Raw genomic sequence first — 23,249 nt, 5'->3', positions numbered from 1 at the left:
ATTACGTGATACTTAGGTTGGTTTCTGCTTTTATTCCTGCATGGAGGTATGATAAACAGACGTGGAGGTGGCCAGGCGGAAGCTATTTTTCATACCGTGATCAATGGCTCATTCATTCCAATCACATCTAAAAAGCACAATGACAGGGAAAAAATCCCCTAATTCTTTGCAATTTTAAACATTATTATATTTAGGTTGGTTTCTGCTTGTATTCCTGCATGGAGGTATGATAAACAGATGTGGAGGTGGCCGGAGAGTCAAGGCTCGCAAGTAGCTGTGCCCTTGACAGAATATTTGGTTACCTTGTTTACTTTCACTGCCTTTGTTGTTGGATTAGGATCGTGAAATTTTTAGATATGCTTTGAAAATTTTGTTTTAAATATGAAATTCATAAAGGCATGTATTTGTCTGTATTTATATGGCATTTTGGGCATACATGCATCTGGTTAGGAATTGTGTGGTCCTTTTGCGAAACGGCACGTTTGTGTGACACGTCCAACAAGTGTTGTTTATTTTTTTTTATGGCTTATTTGCCCGCTTCGTCGTCGTGTGCAGTGGAGAACTTTGATCCCGCCTGCCTCCGCCCGTTTAAAATCAATCAACCTGTGTAAAAAAAATGCCCACCTCCCACAAACACAAACACACACATTCATACACAAGCAAGTTAACGGCGTCTCCCCCGACCGTGTCAAGAAATTAAAGCCGTCGAGACGATGAACCAGCTGTGACTCAATACGCTAACCAGTCATGCAAATAAGAGGGAAAAGGACGCGTAGCCAACGACACCAGTTAATCGCTTTCCATTATTCCAAATTAATGGATCCATTGGCAGGGTCGACACTTCCTCGAAAGGGGTGTTGGTGGGGGGGCGACACTTTCGCGTATAAAACCCATCGAGTAAAACTTTTCTCCTACCCTCCTCCTTTCTTTTCCACTTTTAAGTGGATTTGACTGTTTATTGCCAGACTCGAGGACAATAGCGGCCAGTCGGTGGACTTGGCACCTTTGTCAACACCGCCATTAGTCTCCCTTTACATTCGCTGATGGGTGATTTACATTAGCATCTTTTTTTTTTTTTTTTTTACTGCTGTTTGCCATGAGGTTAAGTGAGGAGGAAGAGGAAGGGGGTGCGCTGTAAAGATATAAATAAGTGCCCTCCGCAGTATTCACTATTCACTTCATAAGTCACTTTTTAGGGCTTGAGAGATGCTCGCGCTTGTGCTTCTGGTCGCTTCGGCGTGTACGGCGGTCCGGGCGCGGCCATCGGTCAATTACCTGGAGGAGCCCGACGCAACCGAGTCCACCCGAGCCCGGCCGGAGGAGGTCCGCTCGGACGCCATCAAGCGGCTCCTGGCGGTGTTCGGCATGGACGACCCGCCCGCGGGCGTCACGCACGGACGCAAGCAGCCGCCGCAATACATGCTGGACCTTTACAACACCGTGGCCGACGTGGACGGCGTGACCAAGGACCCCTACCTGCTGGAGGGCAACACCGTGCGCAGCTTCTTTGACAAGCGTAAGTCACAGAATGCGCGCGTCAACTTGTTTGCGCTCAGGAAAGAACGCCGATGTTCAGAATTTTGTTTTTTACGTGTCAGGAAAAGTTTTGTGTCCTTATGAATGCGCAGTCATTATTTTTGGGTGTTTTTTGTTTTGTGTTGTTTTTTTTTTCCATGGTAATTTTTCAAACTGTGTGATGGACGCAAAATAATAAAAATATTATAACATGCGATACTTAATCTTACCGTATTTATACTTGATCAGCCTATTTAAAATATACGTTAAATTAAAAAAAAAGTTACTAAATGTGTGAATACAAAGTCCTAAAAGATTAATCACAACTGAACTGCACTTAAATGAAAAAAATCACAGAAGAGTACCTATCCCCCCCCCCCACAATGCTTATGATTAATTACAATATTTAATTCAGTGATTATTTCACATACTGCGAGAGAGCCTGTGTACCACATTGCATAACTGTTCAATTTTGGTCAAATCAAATTGCTTCCAAGGTTTTCAAATTGACGTTGAAAGTATTCAAAAAATGACATTCAAATTCCTTTCAAATTCATTTTAAAGGCACCTTTAGAAAGGGTTTGAGAAAGGTTCTTTACTTGTCTTTACAGTGCATAGCGAGCAGGTGGAGTTCCGCTTCAACCTGTCCACCGTCGCCAGAACAGAGAAGATCCTCACGGCTGAGCTCCACCTGTTCAAGCTGCGACCTCAGGCCACGCTGATGTTCAGCAGACATCACTTCTGCCAGGTACAAGGCTTCCTGCACACATTTGCGGTGGATGTGTCGGGGGGGGCGAGCTAACGCGGCTAATCTCCAGGTTAGCGTCTACCAGCTGCTGGACACCATCAAAACCAACAACACGCAAGAGAGGAAGTTGCTGTCTTCTCGACTCATCCCGGTCCACTCCAACGGTTGGGAGGTGTTTACAATCACTCAAGCTGTGAGTGTCCCCCACACACCTCAAGTCGAAATGTAACGACCGATGACCGATTTGCTTGAAAGGACTAACCTCGAGTCGTGTTTCCACGAAAGGTTCGCTCGTGGACGGTGGATGAGGGCAGCAACCTGGGGCTCCACGTGGTCGTGCGAACCCTGGGGGGGACCCAGATGGACCTGAAGCTGATTCGCTTCGCCTCGGGACGCAACCACCACCAGAGCAAGCAGCCCATGCTGGTGCTGTTCACGGACGACGGACGACGACGGTCCACGACTCTGGAGAGCACAGGTGAGGTCCCTGATCATTGAATTCAAAGACATTTAAGATTCTGTATTAGGAGTGGGCCATATTACACAGTAATCATTTTTCTGTGTTGGGGAGGAGCTGAGTTTAGTCTGGGTTGTTAGTGGAAGTTATGGAAATTCTACATGCGCACTTCCGATGCAAATTCTCAAAATAAAATACGTCGTCCATTTATTCTTCGAGGCAAGATGTTGCGAGATGAGTTGCATGTCCTGAATAACGATTTTGTTTTTTGACAGATCCGGACAATACCGAAGTTACGGCCATTTTGCCCCAATCCCCCATGGCCGCCCAGGCACCCCCCCGCAGCGCCCGCTCCCTGGACCAGGCAGCGGCGTGGGCGGACGAGGAGGGCACGTCCATGCCATGCAAGCGCCTGCCACTCTACGTCGACTTCGAGGAGATCGGCTGGTCGGGCTGGATCGTGTCGCCGCGGGGCTACAACGCCTACTACTGCAAGGGCTCGTGCCCCTTCCCGCTGGGCCAGAACATGAGGCCCACCAACCACGCGACTGTGCAGTCCATCATCAACGCCCTGAAACTGATCAGGAGCGTCGAGACGCCGTGCTGCGTGCCCGACAAGCTCTTCTCCATCAACCTGCTCTATTTCGACGACGACGAGAATGTGGTACTCAAGCAGTACAACGACATGGTGGCGGGGAGCTGCGGCTGCCACTGACCGCACTCTTCCCACCCTCGTACCCCTTATCCTGTGTGGCATTGTATTATATGTAAATAGGTATAAATTATAATATATGACAGTAGTGATGTCCCGTGAAAAATGTAAATCTGCATATTTTATGTTTCCGGTTATAATTATAACGTTAGAATGAATTGTGTATACGTCTTCAAAGTGACTCAATACATGTACAGGGGGGGCCCTCAATTTCTGTCAGAATGGATGTTTGTCTACCACTAACTCATGCGGATGCGTCGTAAACTCATAATTACAGTCAATACTTGTATGAAAAAAACACTTGAAAGCAATAAATATAAAACGATCAATTGAAAAATATTCGGTCTGGCTGGAACTGACCATGGCTTCTTGTGCCTATGTCAGGACGATGTATTTTCAACATAGAAAACTGCCGATCAATATCAGACTTCTAATTATGTTTTCTAAATATGTATATACACGTTTTTTTTAATGGTCAGAATAAAAAAATAAAGTTAAGATTATATGAGATCAGACAACTTTGACATTTGGGTGAATAATATCGTTGGCAACTTGGCACGACGCACAGCTAGGTAGACATGAAAGGGGCGTCTGAGTGGCGCGTAACCCGAGCGCCGGTGGAGGCGTCGGCCCTGGAGTGGCACCAAAGGAGCGTTTGATAGCTTTTGGCACGATGCTGGACGACAGCCCTTGTTCCCTTTGAAAAGGAGCTGCCAGTCACCACGGAGGAGAAAGCATGTTATTAAGGGCCACCAAATGGGGGGGCCCTGCGGCGGCCCGACATCTGATCTGCTCCCTCCGCCCTGCTTGGCCTCCCTCCGGCCCTGGTGTTCTTTTGTGCCACCGTTTCCTATCCGTCAGTGCCCACCAGGTGCCCGACGACGACGACGATGGAACCCAGGCTGGGCGTTCGCATGCTCCGACATGGGGAATAAGCAAACTGTCTTTACTGCGAGGCAGCTGGACGCCTACCAGGTTGGTGTTGCAGGCTCGGCGAAACTCTTTCAAAAGGATGTTAAAATATATATTTTTTCTTTGATCAGAAAAACTAAGCTATCAAAAATGATGAGTATTCGGCAGCGACTAATGTAAAACTATTCTGTTACGAAAATGCTCATGGGTGAGCATAACCCGCAACATGTCAAATCATCCAGAAAATAAAAAACAAATGACAAAAATGATAAGAGTTAAAAGAAAATAACATCAATCAGACTATTGGAGAGTATTCTCTTAAAAATTTAAATGAAATTTGATTTGAGCGTCAAAATGACAATGCTCTATTAACGTCAAATCAGGGGGACCTGCTGCATTTTAGTCAAAAACAGATCAATAAAATAAGGCAAGTCAATTTTTTTTTCTAAAGATGCTTTTACATTTATTTATATATATATATTTTTTAAATTTAACAAAACCTTTGACATAACAGGAGGGTTAATGATATACTGTACAGTAGTTAATCGCTTTCAGTTAATATTCTATGTATGTATATTTTAGAGACTTTTTTTTTTCCTTGTTAAAAAAACACCAACAAAATGCTTTTTTTGTTTGTTTTTGTTTTTTTGGTGGGGAGGCTGAGACAAATCTCCGATCATCCCAATCGGTAAAGAATATGTGATCGTTTATGCGCATGGCCCCAGAATGAATAAAACTGAAGGCACAACTGTACTTGGAAAATAACCTTCAACCCCATGCTGCTTCACCAAATCAAATACATTTGGCATCGTGTTCTGGGTAGTTTCGAATAAAATGACACGTGACTTGCCAACTTTTTTTTTCTAGGACTGTACATATTTTACAAGGAAAGAAATTCTCCGGTGAGTAAAAGTTGTTCTGCCATTATCAATGATAATGTACGTCTTCTACTGATAACAAGAGAGTTACATGTCGCTGGTGTTCGGTACCGGTTTCAGACTCTTCCACCGCTATCACGATCTGGCGCCGCAACTCGTTCCGCTCGACTACACCGAGCAGCCAGATGTGAAGCTACCGTATGAGCTGATTGGCAGCATGCCCGAGCTGAAGGTAGCAAGATGCACTCGCTGCAACCCCGCCGTCGCTCCGTCTGCCTTCATAATTGATGACCAATTCATCCACAGAATTCCTTGAAAAGAACGCCCGTCACCTGACTCCTTTCAAAAATCGAGGAATACAGCTGGCACACAATTGCTAATGTCAGCGAACGCTAAAGCCTCTCTGGTCTCGATTTGACGCGGTGCGATGAACGGGCTCTCCCACTCCCCTTTTTTTTTTTTGGGCTAATCCTCAAAATTAGCATTTTTAGAAGCCGTGCCTCACCCACATGACATTACCGGTGTGTCTGGAATATTTCCCAGCAATTGTCAAAATCGTTTGCGTCAAAACAAAATGGCTGGCTTACTGTTCAATTTCATGCACGGGTCGATGAGACTTTTTCGTGCGTCCTGTTATGTTTGACAAAGCCACCTAATTGTGTGTTGGTCAATGAAAATGGTGTCAGGGATTTATTTTGTTAGGCCCCCTTTTCATCGGAAACCCTCTAAATCACAGGGGTCAAACTCAAGGCCCGGGGGTCATATCATTTTATGTGGCCAATTGAGGGCAGTATAAAGGCCAATTCATACCTGACACTACGTACTTCCCTACCTGCATGCAGCAGGCAATCAAATTGTAGCGGGGGCTTGTCATGCCTAGAACGTAAGTGGGAATCATATCGTCATTATTTGCAGGACATAAAGAATACAGGATATGACTCTCAGTACTGCAATGCCTGTGTTCAAATATGCGTTGCTTATAGGGTAATAACACACAGCGACATGGATGCTAATCATTAAGATAGCAGACTAAAGGCTAAACTATGCGGTTATTTTCAATACACAACACGTAATTCTCTTGCTTTCCGTTGCGTTTGACAGTAAACTTCAACCGAGTGGAAAAAAACAACTTGAGGCTTCTTCTGTTGAAGAATATTAATAAATTCTATCTGACGCAGCACTAGCATCTCACGTATGCACTCAAAAGATAGAGAGGGAGGGGGTGGGGGCGTTCAGCTCATACTGCATCTCCAAAAACTTCTGTAAATCGGGTCATGTGCTTCTCAAGGCATCCGAGTACTGAATTGATTCCAACAAAGATAATCGTGTCAAGTGGCATTGTGCGGCTGTCCAGGACAACCCGTTCCGCCAGAGGATCGCCGAGGTTTTTTCCGAGGATGGTCAAGGAAACATGACGCTGGACGATTTCCTGGACATGTTCTCGGTTCTGAGCGAAATGGCACCGAGGGATCTCAAGGCTCACTACGCTTTTAAGATTTACGGTAAAGAGTGAGCACTTCCAAACATAGACTCGCTAGCAAGCGGGAAACTGTTGTCTTTCCGTGCTTAGTGAGATAAGTGCGAAAACCTGAGCCATCTTTATTCAATTTCCCCAGTAGAATGTTGACCTGTATAACTTTGTGCCTCTGTTCTTTTGGGGAAGATTTCAACAACGACGACTTTATTTGCAAGTCAGACCTGGAGAAGACGTTGAACAAATTGACGCGCAACGAGCTGACAGAGGACGAGGTGCGCATGGTGTGCGAGAAGGTGCTGGACGAGGCCGACATGGACAACGACGGCCGGCTGTCGCTGGAGGACTTCCAGCACATGATTGTCCGGGCACCGGACTTCCTCAGGTGGCTCTCGCCGAAACATTACAATGTACAGTGAACTAAACTCACCTCAAAAATCGCAGCAGTTTGGTAAATGGAACACGATTTGTGGGCGGGGGAAAAAGAGGCTTCGGGCTGTTTAATCCCACTCCCAGTTCAAGTTTACTGTCGAACATAAAAGAAAAACAATTACACATTACTTGTTTAAACCAAGCACATAGCTTAGCATTCAGTCCACTCACTAGCTTCATGGGAACGCTAACACAGATCTGTCATGGAAAACGCATTTCTATCCCTTATAGCATCTGATATTTGAACACTATCAATTATGTGACTGAATTAATGTGCTAGATTTGTGATTTTGCCCTCTTATCCCATCTTGTGTCCACAGCACCTTCCACATCAGAATATAAGGAAATACTGACAAATGTCCGAATTGGAGGAGTCCTCACATCTCTGCTCGAGGATTTTTCAGATGGAAATAGATCTACAGTGTAGGATTTGGGTTTTTGATCTACAAGAGAGCCTGTTCCACCTGACTATAAAAGAAAAATGGGCCAGAAGGTTCTCTGGCAGATTATGTTAGTCATGTTATGAAAGTGATCACAGTCAATTGCGAGAAAGACAAATGGCCTTGACTGACTTTCCACAGACTCTCAGGCACAACGAGGAAGTAATGAAGCATTTAAGTTTACTTTTTTTTTTTAATTCATCCCAAAAAAAGTAGACCTCTGAAAAAAAATGCAGATACACATCTTCTCTACTAGTAGAGTAGAAAATACAGTACAATAAGTAGATCTCTGAATAGAATATTATACATGTCACAATGTATTTGAAATGTATGTGAAAATATAATTGTAAAAATGCACAATGTCAGATTCAAGAACAAAGCCAAAAACGTGTCATATTAAGCCTGGTCACATAGGATGTGCGTTTAATAAGAGTCCAAAATATTGTGTGTCTCAACAAGTATAAGACTAAAAGACCTGGAAGAGGAGAGACAATACTCAAGGAGTATTAGGGCCACACGGGAAAGAAAAAAAAAATCATTCCAATATAACAATTATTTTTTTAAGTTGTAATTTTATGCAAATAAACGATTTTTCTTTTTTTTTTTCATGAAAGTTATATTCTGTGGAATAAAAATCTCAATTTTCTGACAATAAAGTCTGACTGTTTTTGAGACAAAAAGGTCATAATTTTTTAAGAATAAATCTTGTTTTTTTTTTTTAAAGAAAAACATGATTTTATCATTTTTTCCCCCTCGGGAAAAAAAGCTCACTTTGATGTGAATAAAACCAGATTGTCTCCAAATAAAAAGTAGCTTTATTTTTTTGAAAAAGTAGGATAACGCCTGAACCCACAAAAACTAAACTACGATTTACAGTAGCGAGGGCTACATACGTCTGTGTGCGTGTGTGTGTGTGTGTGTGTGTAGCACACATGGGTCCAAAATTCACAATGCATAGCTGCACTGAACTCCAAGGACAAATGGGCACGCGTGATTTTAGGTGCAGGATAAAAAGTGCTGGAACGAAGTGAAAAAAAAAACCCTGTGTGTTGGAAGTCTGTTGCTATGTCAAGAATATAAATTGGCGAACAAAAAAGAAATAAAAAAAAAAAAAAAAAAAGAGAGAAGCTTAACATTGGTACGTGTAAAAAGGCTCCCAACACAGCAGCTCTGACATTGATGGAAGCACATATTTCAAAAAATAATGCAGAGCTACGGTCTTGGATTACAGTTCAACACATTGTGTGCGCTTCTTTAAAATACTGACGAAGATTGACTGGGATTGTCAGGACAGTACTTTTGCTTTTGAATTTTATCTTATATTTTCTTTATTATTATTTTTTTTTACAAATAATACTGTAGAAAAAAAGAGGTTTGAATAAATAGATGAAGCAGAAATCAAGATAAGCTTGTGAGTCAAACGCTGCTCTGGCTATACTCACGGCCGTTCTAAGAACTGGCACAACCCCTAATAAGACGCCATTGATGTCTCATGCAGTTTGTGGTAAAGTGCGAGGAGAGCTGAATGGGGGTCAGGGTGAGGGGGGGGTTGTTTTGTTCAAACTGCCAGAAACGTCATGTCAGCTTAACGTAGTATCAATCAGAAACCATCAAGTTAAAACATTTATAGAGTTGGACATATTTTTCCCCCCAAAATCGGGAATTTCTAGCATTTCTAGAGCTAAATTACTGACTGCCTTTGACAGCGATAAAAGTGGAAGTTCCATGAATTTAACTGGGCAGGCAGTGAATGAGCCAAGCAACAGCCCGTTTCACATCGGCGGTGAAAGTCACCGCTTTTTTTTTTTTCATAGGTCAATTTTTCAAGGGGCCATTTTGCAACTTTGGAGGTAGCAATTGCTGCTATCCTGCAAAAGTGCACACGGTCGCGGCATTATCCCGCTGTGTAAAAAAAAGCACAGTTAATAAATAGTCCCTTCTGGTTCAGAAACATCATTTAGGATGTGATGTGCCCACCTGAATTAATTTTCCGCTTTATGATGAAGCATCAAGCTTTTTTTCTTTTTTTAGTTTGTTTTTGAAGGAGCAGAACTGCTTCTGCTTCATTACACTTTCTTTGTGGGTCTATTCATGCCAGACAATGCCAAAAAAATGTCCCAATAGCGTAGATGAAACTGGCTTTTGGAGAGGAATTTTAAATAAAGTGCTACCAAATACCTGTACACATTTGCAGAAAAAGCAATCTTAAATGGCATCTGTGTGTTTGACGACCTGTGTGTTGGAGACGATTTTTTTTGTGGTCCTACTCATGACAAACATACCAACCAAATTTCACATGAGTATGTGAAACTGTCTTTGGAGGTGGAGGAGACATTTCACAACACTGCTACCAAATGCACATTTTCACTAAAATGGCCTGTTTTGTGGTCCTACTCACAAGAGACATGCCTACCAAATTTCACATAGGAAAGTGAAAATGGCTTTGAGAACTGACATTTGAAAACACTGCTGGCAAATCGTCAAAAATGACTCTAAAATGGCAGACTTCCTGTACATTTTCGTGCATTCTACATGACAAAATGGAACTGATGTAACTAATGGAATTTTCAAAACACTGCTACCAAAATGACCAAAATGTCAAACTTTTATGTATATGACTTCAAACCTGCTTTATAACTCAACTGCCAAATGACGCCGTTTGGCTGAGGTTCAAGCTTGTCAGTTTCTGGCTAGAAATGTATAATTAGAAAAAAAAAAACAGCAGTTACAAGGCTGTTATTTGTGCGCCATCTCGCTGTCGTCCACCTACCGAGCGCTACACCACCGCCGCACCTCAGAGATCTCCTGTAAACGACGATTGTCCAGCCGGGAGCGCTCAGAAAATGCGGTTTTGCGTTCGTGCGGACTTGCTATGAGGAGAGGGAATGAAAGGAAGTGCTCCCAAGCAAGCAAAAGTCTTATTTGGGCTTGAGCGAGTTCTTTGGTTAAAAGGCCTCGGCGGTCCTCAAAGGAGGCTGCAGTGGAAGAAGCTGCTCTTTTTCCGTGGCTCCAGAATCTTCACTGCTTGGCTGCTCCCCTGAGGCGGGTTCCCGTCCTGAGGCAACACAAATGATCAACACCTGGAATGGTCTCGAAAATCATGGGAGATCTCCGCCAGGGCTTAAAATAGAATTCCCATTTTGTTCAACGCGCCGTTCTCTAAATGCTTATCAAGATCTTCAATCTTGATAAGCATTTCGGAAAATGGATTTCCGCCGCAAGAAGCCAGTACTAGTTCGTGGGCCTGCCGATTTATTGTGTTGTTTGATGACCTAGTAAAGGGGTGGGAGTCAAGCCTTGATTAAAATATTGGAAAAATATAACTTTGCAACAGCGGCTTTTCATACATTAGGAATGTGCCTAGTATTTTACAATATCGTGTTTTGTTTTATAAATTAACTGCCCGGCCGAGCCGATCGGAGGTACGGTTAAGATGGCGATTATCAGTCTTGACCAATAAGAAGCGCTATACTGCGCAATAAATATTCTTCAAAAAAAGAAAATGGGGGTGGGTGTGTCGAAAAGTTCCCAGTAAATTCGGAAAATTTGCAATAAATTCTGGGGAATGCTATTCATTGTACATTTTCACCAAATGACAATCAAATGGCCATCCCAAATCAAAAGGGTAGACTTCTTGTGTCAGCTCAGGCACGGGTTGTTGAGTCTTCACGTGATCGATATGCCGACCAAATTTTGGTCTTATACAAACCACCATGAGAAAAAAGGTTGGAAAATAATCAAGTCATTCCAAGTATCATAACGGTTCTCCTTACCATTTTGGTGTCCATTTTGGATTTGATGTCTCTAGCGAGTGTCAAAAAGGCCTGCAAGTAGACATGGCATCACATTCATGTGCAATACACGTTTACTACTAGTCTTGCGAAAGGAGGTTTGGAACCTACGCTCTCCACGTTGACGTTGGCCTTCGCGCTCGTCTCCATGAACTTAATGCCATACTCTAAAGCCAGCTTGAAGGAAATTGGATGGAATCACATCAGAATGATTTCTAATATATCCCTCAAAACAGGGGAAAAAAATAGTCTTGCCTTGAGATATAAGTTTAAATTGTTCCCTGACCACACTTGTAACTCAAAACATCATCTTTCCCCAATGAAATGTGTGCATTTGCACTTTATAACATTGGACTTTGTAAAAGTCGTAATAGAAGAAAATGTGAAGAATGACACCGTTTGTGCATTATGATTTAATGCTGCAGCCCAAATCTTCGTGTTGCTCAAGCTCGTAGCTTGTATCTCAAGGCACCACTGTGTCATCTCTCAGTGTGTTTCTTACCTTTTCGCCCCTGTCTTTGGACACCTGTCGCTTGTCATTGATGTCACATTTATTGCCGAGAACCATCTTCTCAACGTCAGATGTTGCATGCTGGAATAAGAGCGAGGACAAAATTGGGATAAAGTCACAATCCAAAAACAAAAATGAAGTGGGGTTATTTTTTTGGGGTTGAAAAATGAAATTCAAAATCCCTGCAAAATACAACAAGGATCATATACTTTCTCGGGAACGAGACAATTTGTGCCACTCAAAACCGAAAAGCAGGATTGAAAAAGGAAAGAGAATGAATACCTCCTCTATGTTCCTTATCCAGTTCTTGATATTTTCAAAAGACTTCTCATTGGTGATGTCATAGACGAGCATGATTCCCTGTAGAAAAAGGTGGCAAAGGTTCGTGAAGCGCAAAAACGAAAGCTGCATTCACTTAAAAATTTGCTCCATTTTTAACCCCAATTTAAAACGGTTACAAGGTGTCTTAATAACATGTCTGTGACACGCTTCCATCAAAATACCCAAAGGATCAAGAATTACAGACTTTCATCTGGTTTCCAAAGGCCCGCAATGCTCTGTGTTGTGTGACACCCACAGACTGAGAGGTTCTGTACTGACCATGGCTCCTCTGTAGTAGGCTGTTGTGATTGTTCGGAAGCGCTCCTGACCGGCTGTATCCCTGGTTTAGAAAAACAACATCAAAATGGATGGTGTAATGTGTTGTCGACACTTGTTTTCTTGACATTTCTTGAGCCAAGGCGCACATTTTACATTTGAAAAATGTCACGACGCAGCAAACAAAAACGTCACTAAGAAGTGAAATCATGATGACCCTGTCTGAATTTATTCACAGACTGATGGGTTTGTTCAACTGAACACAAAGCTAATATCGTGCTGTGTAAATGGCAACTAGTGGATACACAGGTTAACTGTACTTTTTGCTCTGTAATGCAAGAGCATTTAAAAAGTCTTCCATTAAATTCAACTTTAGGTCGCTGGCACGGATAGATGAGCGTCAACAAATTATTTGCAGGAAATAAACAATTTTGGGGCGAATTAAATCAGTAGAAAATTTCCCTCATCACACCTGTTGATAAAATTTGGTAGGTGACTTCGTGGAACATTACGTTGTTGTAAACGTCAATGAGCAAAGGCAGGAACTGACACCGCTTTTTCTCGACGAAATAATAAGCAGCATTGGTATCATGAGACTCAACTTACCATATCTGCAACTTGATCTTCTTGCCGTCCAGCTCTATTGTCCTTATCTTGAAATCTATGCCTAGAGGGACGATCGCACACGTCAATCATAGCAGTTTACTCGCTCGCTACCTTTGCACGACAGTCACTAACTAGTATTATTAACAGCCTCAAAATGTCACACGTAACAGAATTAAAATGTAGGGCGACAAAATCATTCCGTCTGATATTTGGCGTTAGCGCCAACAGCTAATCGCTGCGCTAACCGCACGCACTTGACTTTATAAAAGCTGACAGCTTGTGGGCAATAGGAATGCTCACCACCGGCGAATGTTTTTTATAAGGTTCATAGGGTACACTGGTGACAGCTATTCAATTGACAAAGTCACATAGCGTAATTAGCCCGCCAGCAAATAGACCACATCGGTGGGAGTACTATTCAAACGTGCCATGTGAAATGAACTTTATATGTACCTATGGTCGATATGAACGTAGAATTAAAGGCGTCCTCGGAGAACCTGAATAGGACGCACGTCTTTCCGACCCCGGAGTCTCCAATTAATAGCAGTTTAAACAAATAGTCGTATGTCTTCGCCATAGTTGTTGATATTGAGTGCGGAAGTGACGCGCCCGGCGAAGCACAGGTACGTCAATTATATCCAATTAAAAAAAACTACAGCGACACCTGTATGGCTTGGAGGATAACTGCATCATATGGACCGTTGAACGAGGAGGACCTTTTTACTGGAAACCAACTCAACTGGCGCACAGAGGTTGCAGAAGTACAATACTCAATCTTTGTCCCAAAAAGTGAGTTGAAACCTGTTTACTAATTTTAAAGTAATTAAGTATGGCCTCTGCTTATCAATCATGAGCACTACCCATTTCTATTGGCACAACTAGAACCGCTCACAATATAGTTTCCCTCTTTTAATACCTAAAGAATGACTTTTCACATTAGATGGATCATTTTTTTCCGATAGAAGCCTTTATTTGTAGGCTGGCTTAAGGCACAATGCATTTGCCATGAATCATTCTTAGATTAACCATCAAACTATTCTCCGATATAAAACTATGGATGGGAAACATCTTGTTAATCTGAAACAAACTCTTGTGCCATTGTAAATACTGTACTCCCTGCTACAGGTTCTAATTTATAAACTTGATATCAGTCAATAAATCAAAATCTCATCAGCAGTTGACTTGACCTCTCTCTCTTTACATCGTTTTTTACGTTGGATCATTCACATGGGGTGAAAAAGTCATTAGCCCATTATGACAAAGGAGTAGAGCCTTAAGAGAGTAATAGATTTTTTTTGGTGCTGATCATAATCTCTCCATGGGACAAGATAATTTTTCCACCCCGAAAAAAAGTCATTGTGCATTGTAAATTCAATATCAAAATCACTATTGCTGAAAATGTTCAGCATATCTGGAATATTACAGAGATGGGCAAATCGTCAGTCATAAACAACAACATCATGATTGTCATCCTTGTCAGGTTTTATTCAACAAAATTGCTCAGCACTAAAATTTGATATCATATGGACCCAAAACCATTATAAAAAGGGGGTATGGGGAGGAAAACAAATAACCATAAATATATAAAAAGGACTAAATGTGTTACTATCATTGTGGTAATTGTTGGGCTGAAAGTAATGCAAAGGAGGGAATGTGTTCTCTTTCACAAAACTTTGTCGGAATTGCTTCTTCTCTGTGGTGTCTTTACAAGCTATTGAGCTCTTGCAGTGTTTGGTCCAGGACTTGGTGCATTCCTAAGTTTTCCTCTTTTGCATGCGATAGATTATCTGCAGTAGGGGAGAATGAGGGGGGTCAGATATACAATGTAATGACAAGGTCACAGTCAAAACCAAAACTAAATATTGCAAAAAGCAGAAATACAGGAGACAGGGTAAAATGAAAGATGTCTTTATTGAGCGTTAAGAGGAAAAAAGAGAGCTAAGGAGAGAAAAGGCACTTCCCTACCATTGCCGCCACCAGGCCAGGAGACAAAAAGAGCAAAAGTGAAAATAGAGTAGCAGCTGTGGCCAAGAGGCTTTTTTTTTTTTTTTTACAAGGTGTTCATATCATTGAGGGCATGGTCCAGCTCCTCGCTGATAGCCTTGTAACTCAGCTTCTGATTGTACAGTTCGTCTGAAGGTCAGAAAGCAGGCAGATAGGAAAGCAGGACCAGAGGGGAACAAAAAGCAGGAAAAGGAAAACGACAAGTCAGGTTTAGAGGAGAAAAAAAAAGAGATGAGGAAAACTGACACATGAAGAAATATTTGAAGAAGACAAACCTTCCAAGTCATCTATGGACTTTTCCAGCTTGGCCACTGTCCTTTCTGCAAATTCCGCACGGGTTTCCGCCTTTGAAAACAAACAAACAAACAAAAAGCAAAAGAACCTTACAAGACAGCCAGAATGGACTTCTGAGTGAAAAAAGAATTCAGCCATTCACTGACCTCCTTCAGTCTGTCACTCAGGACCTTGATCTCCTCCTCGTATTTGTCTTCTTTCTCTGAGTACTACAAAGACAAGAAAACACACGTCAAACAAAATGTACTTCGAAGTTACGCTATGTTTTGCTCACATTTGATGGTGTGTGGGGGAAAAAGTACTTCGCAGCTAAGCCTTGCGTGAAATTGGGGATAATTTAGGCAAATTTCCTCGCACACACACACACGCACGCGTAAACACAATTCTTGCCTTGTCAGACTGGGCCTCAAGGGACTTCAGGTTGTTGGTGACATTCTTCAGTTCTTCCTCCAGGTCGCTACACTTCCTGTTGGGGGCCAAAGACAACAACATGACTGTTTCTGATGCGTTACGGGGAGTCTGCTTTTAAAAAAACAGCGGCGGGATTTTCGTTTTATTTCATTTTAAAACTACTTTTGTTTTCTCTGCTTTGCTTCTGAATGTCGTGAACTGTTGTGTTTGTACATACTTGTGGGTGTTGCGTCTTTGCTTGCTTGAAGCTGATTGAGTTCCCTTCTGTATGAAATGCGCTATTATATAAATGTGCCTTGCCTTGCTGTTTATTTGGGAGTGTTTAATGATTAAACAAAACCTCGCAATCGACAACTCGGCAATCAAGAACGAGCTTTATAAAACGGAGAGCTAGTTCTTGGGTACTGATTAACGTGAAGGGCTACTAGTTTGATATCCACTTCCAAGGCTCGATTATAAGCAGTTTTGCATCAAAATGTATGTCAAAACTGTTCTGCAAAGACAAAAAATATATATATTTCGAGCCTTGACTTCTGCGGCTGCTTCAGGTTTTACGTATGTCATTTACTGGTTATTCATACTGTGTCTGCAAATAACGAATAAGTCAAGATTATTTACAGCATATGGCCCAGAAAAATCACACACAAGAAAATTGTGATTATAAAATTATTTTCAGGATTGGATTCAACAAAATTTTTTAAACGGATTTAGAAAATGAGGATTCTGGTTTGGTCTGTAGCATGTCAGAAAATAGGCAAAAAAAAAAAAAAAAGATAATTGCTTTCCGATGTAAAAACAGTTCACCACAGGGACACATAACCAATCTGTTTTCACTGAGGACTACAGAAATCTGAGAATATTTACATTTGCGGGATTGAAATCAGAGGAGTTGAAATTTTAAATTAAGCAATGATAATTCAATTACCAAAATTGTTGTTTACTAATTTGATAAGTTGTGCATTAATTGATTAATTGTTGCAACCCTATCAAAGGTAGCACAATTGACAAAATCTCTTACACTTCTGCAACCTCTGCCCTCTCCTCGGCTCTCTCAAGGTCGGTCTCAAGGATCACCATCTTACGAGCCACCTATTGACACACACACACACACACACACACACGTATGAAAACGGAAATAACACACACGCGCGCGCACACACACGCACACACACGTATGAAAGCGAAAATAACACACGCACACACACGTATGAAAGTGGAAATAACACACGCACGCGCGCACACACACTTGGTTAATCTGTTGACTACATTATCGATTAAGTGATGAAAGCATATTTATAATTCCATCCCATTGATCATTGTTTTCCAAAGGAAAAGGAAATGTTGTATTTTGATTCAACGCAACATTGATAATATCAAATTATAACTCAAATATAATAAGACTTAAAAAACACAGAACATGAAAAACATTTATATCCGGTTGGAAAAAACAGGTTAAAAAAAACGCTTGCAATGGGATTCCGCCTGATTAAACTGAGCAACAGAGGAATTTCTGAACGAAATGAACATTACACACACTTATGAGTGCCCACAGCAGTGTTCCATCTGGGCTTTTTTTTTTTTTCTTCCATTGATCAATACATTCTAACCGAATGGATTGCAGCTTTCAGTTACATAAGACACGCCAAATAAGACAAGAAACGGTCCCCGGCTGCTGTTTCTTCTTCCACACCAGAACACTTTTACGTTTAAAATAAAGCGTTCAAAAAAATGATAGGGTGGGGCTTCTGCTGTAAAAGTGCATTTTGAGATAAAAGCATCGTGCTTTTGGCATATAGTGGGCTCAGGCTTCGTGAACAGTAAAAAATAATAGACGAAAAAGAAAAAGGATGCGTTTTTAGGGCGAAAAGCTCACTTTTTCGCGCAGCTCCCTCTCTGTGTCCAACTCCCTTTGGACGGCCATTGCGCGTTCATCCGCCTCATCAACTTGCTGCTGCAGGGTTTGAATTTTCTTCTTTACAGTCTCCATTGTTCTCCTCGAATTCCCCGACAAACAATGCAGAGAACCAGCAACGACGAGCCTCCTAGCTCACCAAAATGTGGAATTTTTGCGGCCGGTAAGCCTTCCACACAAACTTTTTTTCTTGCGGAAAACTTTTTTTTCTTTCCTTTCTGCTTTTTCTGCTCCTCCCCGGGCAGGAAATAAGGGACGTTGCGGGAAGTGTGGAGATGTGCAAGGAGGGAGGGTGGAGGGAGGAGATGCAGGGAAATATACGGCCAGATCCGCCAATCCTGCGAAGAGTTTGGCTCTGGGTGACGACACAGGTCGCGAAAGGGGAGGAAGTTCTTTCTTTTTTTGTGTCGGTGTGAGCATGCGCAAAGGGAAAGGTGACCAAAGTCCGCCTTCTGCGTGAGTGAGTGTGCAATAGTTTGGCAAGTGTGGACTTATAAGGCGAATGCATTTTTGTGTTCTGATTAAAGGGGCGTGTTTTTGGAGAGGGGCGTCTGATATGATTCAGTAGCTGATTCATTACATGGGAAAGGAGTGACGTAATTGTCTCGGTGGGGTGATGACTGGGAAGGGAAGTCTACTTTGTGTGTGTGTGGGGGGGTGTAATCCTCATTCAAGTGATCTTGTTGACCCTCCACACCTTTGTGGAATGTCTATTAATTTGGGCCGGCAGCCATCAGGCGGCAACGCATTTACTCCTTTGGCCCTTCACCCACTCAGCCGCACTCCTTTTCCTTCCTCATTTTTGCTTTAGTCCCACATTTTTGTAATCCTCCTCTGCAGAGTGAATGAGGAAATAAGGCCTGACGCCCATTTTTCATGGCGAGTTCTTAAAATGGACGCTAAGCTCACACACACACACACACACACACACGTATGAAAACGGAAATAACACACACGCGCGCGCACACACACGCACACACACGTATGAAAGCGAAAATAACACACGCACACACACGTATGAAAGTGGAAATAACACACGCACGCGCGCACACACACACACACACACACACACACACACACACACACACACACACACCCAATGGAACACAGCTTGCAGATGACTCGTCGTACCTCCTCATATTTGCGGTCGGCCTCCTCTGCGATGTGTTTGGCCTCCTTGAGCTGCAGCTCCTGGATCTCCATCTTCTCCTCATCCTTCATGGCTCTGTTCTCCACCACCTTCATGCCCCTGGAAATGGCGAAGGTGACCAAAATAGAGCAAATTAATTGAATATTCTTACTTTACCATTAATATTGAACTGCAAAGGGCGGCAGGCATCAATTAGACGTGTATAGTTTGAATTTGGCCTTTTTATAAATAATATTAAACATTAATAATAAATGACTGGCGTAGCTCTCTGTATCATAAACATGGGCCCACACAACACTGTGGAGCAACCATGTATCATAGTCTACACCAAACAGTAATCATTATTAGCATTAATGCATGATCTTTAATACGGCACAGGGAAGTTGTTTACAATATGTAGTAAGACTCCACACTTTCATTTATTCAAAAACTGCTCATGTGGGTGAAGTGGTGCTGCTGTTTTGGTTTGAAACGAAGATCAAATGGGCTACCATAAAGAAAAAAACAAAAAGCTAAAAAATCTTATATGTTGTGTGTGTTAGCTAGATGCTAACAGGAGATGGGCTAATGGTGTGCAACAAGCGCAAAATTGTAACAAAACTAAACTTGCTATCCAAATCTAGGTGACAGGATATTAGCTCATGCTGTGTTAAAAGTGCCTGAAGATAAGGCGAAACTTTTGGGCAAAATCGTAAGAGTATATGATCTTGTGCTGTCTGGCAAATGCAAAAAGCGAACATAAATAAACCTGTTTGCCAAATGCTAAAAGTAAATAAATGCCCTTATGATGTGTTACAAATGCAAAAATGTAATGGAAATAAACATGTTAGCCAAATGCTAACAGGAAATGGTTTTACGGTGTGCCGCAAGCCTTTTTATAGACAAAAGATGGAAATGATGCGACCCAAAACTATGACGCAATATTTTTTCTATTGCTTTGGCATTATGCCGTCACCTTTCGCTCTCATCCGCCGCCTTCTCTGCCTCCTCCAGCTTCTGGAGAGCCGTGGCCAGCCTCTCTTGGGCCCGGTCCAGCTCCTCCTCCACCAGCTGGATCCTGCGGTTAAGGGACGCCACATCGCCTTCCGCCTACAGCGGCACAGGGAGGGAGGGACGGAGAGTCAGAGTTGAAACAGGAAACATGGCTTTGTCCGGAAAAGGACATTGCAAAGACCACCAGAACTACCCTGAATATCCCCCCTCCACTAGTTCTTCCTCAGGTGACTGATTGCTTTATGCAAATGCATGACATCACTCGGAATTCCTGCGATTTGACCTACTGCCGATGGCCTACAAACGGGACCGCTGGTGATGTAACCCGAGAGACTCAGCTGGCGTCACTATACCTGTGACCGTGAGCCCTCCCTCACTCCTTTTCCTCAACCTGGATGTTAGGGATGGTGCATTGTCGGGGCCTGTTTCCTGTGACGCCGATAACACAGTTTGACGGCCACTTCCTGTGAAGGACTGGGTGTTCACCATTTAGAGTGTTTAAAATATAATAATAAACAATAAATATATCAATAAAATAGTCAATGTACATAACTGAATTTTTCTGTTTTTATTTCGCAATTTCAAACACAAATGGAACAGATAATCTCTATTTGTGAATGAACAAATTGGATTTTTTTTTGTTGAAAAGTACAGAAAAAAAAAGATTTTCTTGAATATAGGTATGATACAATACAATTTTATTAGACAAATTAAATTGTGAAGAGTTAAAAATAGAGATGAACAAATGAAAAGTTTACAATTTAATTTTCAAGATTGTTAAAATTTATTTTATAAATATATAGAACAATTTATTTTTAAAATATATATAGAAAATGTACTTATTTGTCAAAATAACTCTTGGAAAAATATAGAACTATATATCAATTTATATGACAAAATGTAATTATGAGAAAAACATTCAAACATAACTTGTTAAATATGTAATTTCAAATGTAGAGCGCAGCGTAGTAGATTTATATATTTATTACTCATCAATTTGGGATGCAGCTTATGATTATTTTAATCGTTGGTTAATCTGTTGACTACATTATCGATTAAGTGATGAAAGCATATTTATAATTCCATCCCATTGATCATTGTTTTCCAAAGGAAAAGGAAATGTTGTATTTTGATTCAACGCAACATTGATAATATCAAATTATAACTCAAATATAATAAGACTTAAAAAACACAGAACATGAAAAACATTTATATCCGGTTGGAAAAAACAGGTTAAAAAAAACGCTTGCAATGGGATTCCGCCTGATTAAACTGAGCAACAGAGGAATTTCTGAACGAAATGAACATTACACACACTTATGAGTGCCCACAGCAGTGTTCCATCTGGGCTTTTTTTTTTTTTTCTTCCATTGATCAATACATTCTAACCGAATGGATTGCAGCTTTCAGTTACATAAGACACGCCAAATAAGACAAGAAACGGTCCCCGGCTGCTGTTTCTTCTTCCACACCAGAACACTTTTACGTTTAAAATAAAGCGTTCAAAAAAATGATAGGGTGGGGCTTCTGCTGTAAAAGTGCATTTTGAGATAAAAGCATCGTGCTTTTGGCATATAGTGGGCTCAGGCTTCGTGAACAGTAAAAAATAATAGACGAAAAAGAAAAAGGATGCGTTTTTAGGGCGAAAAGCTCACTTTTTCGCGCAGCTCCCTCTCTGTGTCCAACTCCCTTTGGACGGCCATTGCGCGTTCATCCGCCTCATCAACTTGCTGCTGCAGGGTTTGAATTTTCTTCTTTACAGTCTCCATTGTTCTCCTCGAATTCCCCGACAAACAATGCAGAGAACCAGCAACGACGAGCCTCCTAGCTCACCAAAATGTGGAATTTTTGCGGCCGGTAAGCCTTCCACACAAACTTTTTTTCTTGCGGAAAACTTTTTTTTCTTTCCTTTCTGCTTTTTCTGCTCCTCCCCGGGCAGGAAATAAGGGACGTTGCGGGAAGTGTGGAGATGTGCAAGGAGGGAGGGTGGAGGGAGGAGATGCAGGGAAATATACGGCCAGATCCGCCAATCCTGCGAAGAGTTTGGCTCTGGGTGACGACACAGGTCGCGAAAGGGGAGGAAGTTCTTTCTTTTTTTGTGTCGGTGTGAGCATGCGCAAAGGGAAAGGTGACCAAAGTCCGCCTTCTGCGTGAGTGAGTGTGCAATAGTTTGGCAAGTGTGGACTTATAAGGCGAATGCATTTTTGTGTTCTGATTAAAGGGGCGTGTTTTTGGAGAGGGGCGTCTGATATGATTCAGTAGCTGATTCATTACATGGGAAAGGAGTGACGTAATTGTCTCGGTGGGGTGATGACTGGGAAGGGAAGTCTACTTTGTGTGTGTGTGGGGGGGTGTAATCCTCATTCAAGTGATCTTGTTGACCCTCCACACCTTTGTGGAATGTCTATTAATTTGGGCCGGCAGCCATCAGGCGGCAACGCATTTACTCCTTTGGCCCTTCACCCACTCAGCCGCACTCCTTTTCCTTCCTCATTTTTGCTTTAGTCCCACATTTTTGTAATCCTCCTCTGCAGAGTGAATGAGGAAATAAGGCCTGACGCCCATTTTTCATGGCGAGTTCTTAAAATGGACGCTAAGCTCTGTCTGTACTGGACGTCAAAGGCCAAAAAAAAAAAGCCCAAAAAAGCTTCATAATTAAGCGTCAATGCGGTCCTAGAACCACTCATGGTACATGGGCCCCTTTCATGGGTGATGAATCACTACAAGTACAATTCAGTGGTAGATAAACTTTGATTTCGGGGTGGTGTTTGACCTTTATGTGCAGTGCATTTGAATGGAAGCATTATTTACGAATAGTTTCTTTATCTATTCATCCATCCATCCATCAACTATCTTCGACTGCTTTTCTGGAATCAGGTTGCGGGGGCAGCAGCTTTAGTTGGGAAGCCCAGACTTGGCTCTCTCCAACAACTTCTTCCATATCTTGCAAGGGGATCCCAATCCAACATAGTCCAACATAGACATGGTCTCCTGGTTTGTCCCCGAGGCCTGCTGCCGCCAGCGGGACATGCCCAGAACACTTCACCAGGGAGGCGTCCAAGACGCATCCTAATCAGACACCCAAGCCACCTCATCTGGCTCCTCTCAACGCGGAGGAGCAGCGGCTCGACTCAGAGTCTCACCTTATCCCTAAGGGAGAGCCCTGACACCCTGCGGAGCAAACCCATTTCAGCCGCTTGTATCCGGGTTCTCGTTCTTTTGGTCACCGCTCATCACCATCGGTAAGGGTAAGAACATAGATCGACTGGTAATCATCAGATGTTCCCAAGTGACCTTGCTGGCTTGTGTGTGTGTGTGTGTGGGTGTGTGGGTGGGTGTGTGCGTGTGTGTGTGTGTGTGTGTGTGCGTGCGCGCGGTAAGGGGCGATCCCAGTCCAAAAAGTTTGGGCACC

The 23,249-nt window shown here is 42.3% G+C and overlaps 4 protein-coding genes across 6 annotated transcripts in view; 2 read left to right on the top strand and 2 right to left on the bottom strand.

Annotated features, from left to right (window-relative positions):
• The first annotated feature begins 840 nt into the window (after window positions 1-840).
• Window positions 841-3,771, top strand: admp (anti-dorsalizing morphogenic protein). The gene is made up of 5 exons (XM_019856654.1): window positions 841-1,516; window positions 2,127-2,263; window positions 2,334-2,456; window positions 2,549-2,741; window positions 2,996-3,771. Exons 1-5 carry the CDS (start codon window positions 1,207-1,209, stop codon window positions 3,433-3,435), a joined length of 1,203 nt encoding a protein of 400 aa, XP_019712213.1. The 5' UTR covers window positions 841-1,206; the 3' UTR covers window positions 3,436-3,771.
• Window positions 3,772-3,969: 198 nt separating this feature from the next.
• cib3 (calcium and integrin binding family member 3) lies at window positions 3,970-7,907 on the top strand. The gene is made up of 6 exons (XM_019856624.1): window positions 3,970-4,407; window positions 5,212-5,246; window positions 5,343-5,454; window positions 6,577-6,724; window positions 6,886-7,081; window positions 7,449-7,907. The coding sequence occupies exons 1-6, from the start codon at window positions 4,189-4,191 to the stop codon at window positions 7,468-7,470; spliced, it is 732 nt and encodes a 243-aa protein (XP_019712183.1). The 5' UTR covers window positions 3,970-4,188; the 3' UTR covers window positions 7,471-7,907.
• A 2,610-nt stretch (window positions 7,908-10,517) lies between these two features.
• LOC109507450 (ras-related protein Rab-8A-like) lies at window positions 10,518-13,690 on the bottom strand. The gene is made up of 8 exons (XM_019856884.1): window positions 13,527-13,690; window positions 13,074-13,134; window positions 12,471-12,531; window positions 12,153-12,230; window positions 11,862-11,951; window positions 11,471-11,536; window positions 11,342-11,392; window positions 10,518-10,623 (listed from the first exon to the last, which is right to left on the bottom strand). The coding sequence occupies exons 1-8, from the start codon at window positions 13,648-13,650 to the stop codon at window positions 10,534-10,536; spliced, it is 621 nt and encodes a 206-aa protein (XP_019712443.1). The 5' UTR covers window positions 13,651-13,690; the 3' UTR covers window positions 10,518-10,533.
• An 844-nt stretch (window positions 13,691-14,534) lies between these two features.
• The window catches only part of LOC109507403 (tropomyosin alpha-4 chain-like), a 20,187-nt gene continuing 11,472 nt past the window's right edge, over window positions 14,535-23,249 (bottom strand). Inside the window, exons 1-8 of one of the 3 annotated variants that reach the window (XM_019856811.1) lie at window positions 21,493-21,830; window positions 19,800-19,933; window positions 18,826-18,943; window positions 16,801-16,871; window positions 15,762-15,837; window positions 15,518-15,580; window positions 15,353-15,422; window positions 14,535-14,860 (exon numbers count right to left, since the gene is read on the bottom strand). In XM_019856811.1, coding sequence (XP_019712370.1) covers window positions 14,778-14,860; window positions 15,353-15,422; window positions 15,518-15,580; window positions 15,762-15,837; window positions 16,801-16,871; window positions 18,826-18,943; window positions 19,800-19,933; window positions 21,493-21,606 — 729 coding nt within the window. In that variant the 5' untranslated portion in view covers window positions 21,607-21,830 and the 3' untranslated portion in view covers window positions 14,535-14,777. Of the gene's footprint in view, window positions 14,861-14,965; window positions 15,207-15,352; window positions 15,423-15,517; window positions 15,581-15,761; window positions 15,838-16,800; window positions 16,872-18,825; window positions 18,944-19,799; window positions 19,934-21,492; window positions 21,833-23,249 lie in introns of those variants that run through there. The other 2 variants (XM_019856812.1, XM_019856813.1) reach the window with 2 other exon arrangements.

Source organism: Hippocampus comes, unplaced genomic scaffold (assembly GCF_001891065.2).
Source record: "Hippocampus comes isolate QL1 unplaced genomic scaffold, H_comes_QL1_v1.1 scaffold105, whole genome shotgun sequence".
In the NCBI taxonomy this organism is placed as follows: domain Eukaryota; kingdom Metazoa; phylum Chordata; class Actinopteri; order Syngnathiformes; family Syngnathidae; genus Hippocampus; species Hippocampus comes.
Note: the sequence above shows the minus strand (reverse complement) of the source record. Positions and strands in the feature narration are given on the sequence as shown.